Below are 5,169 nucleotides of genomic sequence, written 5' to 3'. Positions count from 1 at the left end.
AAGATGAGTTGTTTATGTTCCGAGTACCATTTGACAGCTTGCTACAGTAGGTCAGGTCAACTTGTGGTCAAACTGAGACCGCTATTGCGTTGCAGCTAAAAATTGCTCGGTGAATACGGGTTTGAGTACGGTATTTGGCGATCGAGACCAGATTCAATTGGAGTTTTCAAAACCGGTATTTGAATTCAGGTTTTTTTTTATGGGACCCATTTCCACTGACAAGAAAATACGGATCTTTGACAATACTGGTCTTGAAACCAGAAATCTATTCTCAGCTGAAACAGGCCTGTAGAAAATAGGACATGTTATATTCCTTTCCCATCACTTCGGACACCCAAGGGGACCATAGGTTAAAGCAAAGTTCACAGTAAAATCAGACTTAAAACACAAACCAGGTAAGCCCCATTAATCATTTTTGCACTTGATGAATATTTGAAGTCAAAAACTGAGTGTGATCCCTATCTCTTCAATCACAATTAATAACCACAATGATTCAAGCCCCACAAAAACTCGTACCTTCACTTCTTGGACATTGAACTTTAAGATGTGTAAATGATAATGATTTGACAGTGGTAGCAGTATGTCCTGATCCAAAAGATATCATAATGAACCCCTATTAACCCATTTACAACCAATTTTTTTTTAAGATTTCCAGGTGAGAAAGTACCAAGTCACAAATATATTTGTATCTTTTTTACCTTAACAGCAATATAATAATGTTAAATACCAATAGTAGAAAGCTTATAAAATTTTCTTTTCAAATATGTCATTTGTTTTGTGTTACGCCCTATGTTGAGAAAATGAAAAAATTGTGAAAATATGCAAATTTTGTTTAAAATATTTTAAAAAATCTACATTTTTTTACAGTCAGTGTATAAGGTACTAAAAAAAATTGCAGATATCTGCTTTTCTCATTCAACACCAATAACTCCTCTTCAAATCAAGGCCTCACTTGACCTAATTGAGCAAGCGGTTTGGAAAATATGAAGAAATACGTAAAATGACGTGAACATCGAAAAGTGTTGCGATATATGTTGAAATAAAAATTATCAACGGAAAAAAGAATTTGCGTTTTTTTTTTTTTCACTGTCAGTAGATACAAGTATTCAAAAATATTGCATTCATCTACTTCTCTCCATCAGCACCAATAACTCATCTTCAAAACATGACCTCAATTGACCTACCTGAGTAAGCGGTTTGGAAGCCTACTTCACCTTCAGCTACTCCTGCCCCCCCCCCAATCCCCACGTCATTACGGAGAGCCGCTTCCGAATGTTCTGTGGTACCAACAAACATCATCCTTCACATGTTTATCGCGTGATGGTGAACGGGATTGCTGGCGAAAATGCTGTTGTCGCCCTCGACTTTCACTTCTGCCCCGAATATGCGTTTGCATTTCCTCCAGTTTACATGTAAGGTGTTGAATTTGCTGTTTCAATTCATGTAAATCGCTGGATTTAGTTGACTCCTCTGTAATAGATAATAAATTAGAAGAAGATGGAGCAGTTGTAGAGACTTCCAGGATTCTACCTGCAAGTGTTGTCAAATTTTGCATGTCCAACTCATCTTTAGTTGATGCTAACACAAGTTGGACGCTGGAAGGAAGGCGACTCAAAAACAATTCCTTCATTATGGAGGGTTCAAGCTGTCGATCCCCTAGCAATTGCAGCATACGGCGATATAGCTGTGAAGGCTTGCGATCGCCTAACTCTTCCGCAGCGAGGAGTTGGCGAAGACGTTTTTGATCAGAATCTGATGTGCGTCGTATTAGCGCCTCTTTGAGGAGGGCATACCGATCACCGTCCGGTGGATTGAGCAGTAAGTCACGCACTTCCCGTGCAATCTCGGGCTGTAATGAGCCTACTAAATAGGCATATTTAGTAGCTTCGACTGTGATCCCCCTTGTGGTGAATTGTGCCTCCACCTGTGTAAACCACAAGGTGGGGTCATGTGCCCAGTAAGGAGGCAGTTTGAGGCTGACTGCAGAAGTTACTGTAGGTGCTACTACTGGTGGAGCAAGTGGTTGTGCAGGTGGTGCAACCAAAATATTGTCTTGAATCATCTTGAAGTCGGAGTCACCAATCCACCGTCCTGTACTTTGGTCAGAATCTTCTCCATCTGAATGTTCTATTACAGCATTTGGAGTGTCCCTTTTAGTTACAGAATGTGGTTGGTCTTGTTTTGTGGTGGTAATTATTGGTTTAGCATATGGGTTGCATCTTAATACCAGGGTCTGCTAGAGTGTCACTGAGGTCAGTCTAAAAACACAAAATGAAGTTTATGGATTTAATTATAATATTTTATCCATGTGTATCCATTAATATAGACCCAACACCCAAGTAATAGTGAAATAATATCACTAAACCTAGGTAAAAATATAAAGGTGGTCAGTCCGCGACCACCTTTTAGTCGCGGACTGACCATTTATGGATTATGAAATTAATAAGTAAATAATATTCTTTTTAAATAAAATTTCATCAGTACATTGAGGCTATGAATCTTTAATAGTTATGTGAATTTTATGTAATTTGGACAATATTTGACACAGAGAATTTAAAAAAAACTATGTTTTTTGGTCGCGGACTGACACAAACAAATGAAATTTAAGCCACACCCAAATGACTAATTAATTAACGAAACTCAATATTTCTTCACTAGTTATGAAATTTTTGTCTCTCATTCATTGTATCTATTGAAGAATAAAAAGCTTAAATTGTATATTTATTATGTAATTGGGAAAAGAAAATATTGCATTTTTGTCTATTTTTCAATTTTGAAAAATATGTTAATTAATGAGATCATATTTCAAGGGCAATCAATGGAAATGTAAAATGAACATAAAATCTTAAAAATTCAATGTCTTAGCTTTAATTTGATACCATACTTGATTGATAAAAAAACATTTTGAAATTTTGGTAGGTGTGAAAACTTTTCATGGAATTGCCCAGATAATAAAACACTTCCAGTGACTGGAAGTGTTTCTATCTTTTTTTCACTGTAAAGTGATGGTTTTTATGGGTAAGCACTTTTTAAATACACTAATTTCTATGTTCAAGTGATCATTTTTATGATTTTATTTTGTTTTTTACATCTTTAATTTCTACTAAAAAACAATTTCAATATGGAAGTGCTTTGGATACTATCAGTTTTAGAAGTTTGTTACACACTACAGTCAGTAGCACAAAATAAAATCACTTTTGAATGATAGAAAGACATTGATATAAAACAATATAGTAAATGATTAATTTTCTACAAAAAAACAATATTATGGAAGTGCTTTAAAACTAGTTTGTTATGAACTACATGTAGTAGCTCAAAATAATATCAGTTCAGTATACATGACATAGATACATCATTTGCATTGAATATTACCACATTGAAGCTATTTATGTACAGTACTTGCTGGTTTTAAGGCGCGGGTCACTTTTGTCTTTTGTGCCTTTCTGTTATTGACAGATTGCTCTCATTATATTGGGAAGAAGTCGTTGACTTCATCAGAGCCACAGTGAAAACATATCACATCTTTATGAATGGAATAGTAGGGATTTCAGTATGCTTGTATGATTAGTTCTGTGTTCATTTATTGGATACAAAATTCCTTCAAGTAGCGAAAATGAGCGTAGTTGGCATCTGGGGGATTTTTTCAAAACATTTATGCAGCAATCATAGGCTAGATCCTAGTGTCTAGGTCCCTTGTGTAAATGTACTTTACCCATGCACTACACAGTATATAAAAATTGTTAGGCTTCATATTGTATTGAATAAACTGTGAGCTTTAAAAAATAGTTAAATGTAAAATAGTAATATAGGCCAAATAATAAATATAATAAGTACAATGTGAACAATGACAATGTAGGCCTAGGTTTATGTAGTGTGTAGCTACAGTATAGGCTAGTACTAGTAGTAGTAGTGTACTTACCTCTTCGCGTTGCTTTCTAGCAATACGATTTTCGGACGAAACTCTCCTCTTCCTTTTACGAATCATTACGCTTTCCTCATTGCTACAAGAAGGCCTAGTCATGGTTGTGTTAAACGAAAACAATGTAGGCACAGCATCGTCAACCAACTGTCTTCGCCTAGAAGGTTTACCAGTTAGTTCCCCTATTAAATCTCTTTTAAAACAGCTAGGCTTAAAATGATCGGAGCACACGGCAACATGCTTAGATACAACGGGGTTATCCCGTCTCATGTTCACTAACCACTTCTTCAATAGAACAGGTCGGTTCAAGGGTAGCTTATGGAAGCTAACATTCTTCGTAGGATCCGACTTATTTTTGCAGCCAAATGCCGTACAAAACACCATTGTAACTGTGTAGCGAATACAATGTACTAATTATAAATTTTAATAACAAAAGAGTAATTATACAAACGATGAATAGAAATAGAATAGTACTGCACTTTATTCGGTTCAACAATAACAAGATCGATCGAGATGAGGCGCCAAGTTAGCTAGCACGCATGCTCATTATACTTTGTGTACATTCTGATATGACCGCAGGTCAGGTTATTAGCCAATCCGTGCAGCAGATTCGCTTAGCCAATAGAAGCGCTGAACACCACCGCGAATCTTGAAATCTTCATCGGCCGTATCTTACGTCACAATCAAGCGGTCTATAGGTCAAGATGGCGATTTTCAATCTTCTTAGAAAAAACGTTAAAATGCTGTTTACTGGAAACTCACAAATCTACTACAAATTTGAAGTACACTAAATAGTAAGTTTGTTGGACAACTTTCCAATGGTTGAATAGGGAATTTAGGGTGGTCTTTTCCTTTAAGATCGGTGTCTGTCCTGTTTAATCTGTGTCTGCACTGCCCTTCAACATTCATGTCGATCTTCCCACTTCCCAGTCCAACAGTGATTAGTTTTGGTAGGAACTTTGTATGCCCCTCACCAATGGATCTACTGATGATGAAAGATATCACAACAGTTTGTTGTTCGGGAAAATTTGTTTATTAGGCATTACCCTGTGGCTTTGTAGGCATTCTGTGCTCTTACCAAGAACTTGTTTTGAACATCCTTCTTCCCCTGAGCAAGGGTTGAAACTGTTCACATTGTTGAAATCCCAGAAATTGTTTATTCAGAATTTAAAGCAAAGTGTTGTATTAACAGATTTCTAAATAAACAGGCACTTAAAAAGTAGGCGTTTGTTTATTATGAACATTTACAT

The 5,169-nt window shown here is 36.2% G+C and overlaps 2 protein-coding genes across 2 annotated transcripts; both read right to left on the bottom strand.

Moving 5' to 3' along the window:
* Positions 1–1,252: 1,252 nt before the first annotated feature.
* LOC117118171 lies at positions 1,253–2,062 on the bottom strand. The gene has a single exon (XM_033262685.1). The coding sequence runs from the start codon at positions 2,060–2,062 to the stop codon at positions 1,253–1,255; it is 810 nt and encodes a 269-aa protein (XP_033118576.1).
* A 139-nt stretch (positions 2,063–2,201) lies between these two features.
* On the bottom strand, positions 2,202–4,303 carry LOC117118170 (THAP domain-containing protein 1-like). Its single transcript, XM_033262684.1, has 2 exons — positions 3,920–4,303; positions 2,202–2,258 (listed from the first exon to the last, which is right to left on the bottom strand). The coding sequence occupies exons 1-2, from the start codon at positions 4,301–4,303 to the stop codon at positions 2,202–2,204; spliced, it is 441 nt and encodes a 146-aa protein (XP_033118575.1).
* Between the last annotated feature and the right edge of the window lie 866 nt (positions 4,304–5,169).

This window comes from Anneissia japonica, unplaced genomic scaffold (genome assembly GCF_011630105.1).
Source record: "Anneissia japonica isolate Jap-2015-1 unplaced genomic scaffold, ASM1163010v1 scaffold11779_len1430905_cov172, whole genome shotgun sequence".
In the NCBI taxonomy this organism is placed as follows: domain Eukaryota; kingdom Metazoa; phylum Echinodermata; class Crinoidea; order Comatulida; family Comatulidae; genus Anneissia; species Anneissia japonica.
Note: the sequence above shows the minus strand (reverse complement) of the source record. Positions and strands in the feature narration are given on the sequence as shown.

What these genes read in the sequence shown, in the direction of transcription:
- LOC117118171 (XM_033262685.1), bottom strand. Translation starts at nt 2,062, where the DNA reads ATGATTCAAGACAATATTTTGGTTGCACCACCTGCACAACCACTTGCT.
- LOC117118170 (XM_033262684.1), bottom strand. Translation starts at nt 4,303, where the DNA reads ATGGTGTTTTGTACGGCATTTGGCTGCAAAAATAAGTCGGATCCTACG. An exon ending in CTAGAAAGCAACGCGAAGAG is followed by an intron (nt 2,259 to 3,919) that starts GTAAGTACACTA and finishes TTGTGTTTTTAG; the next exon opens with ACTGACCTCAGTGACACTCT.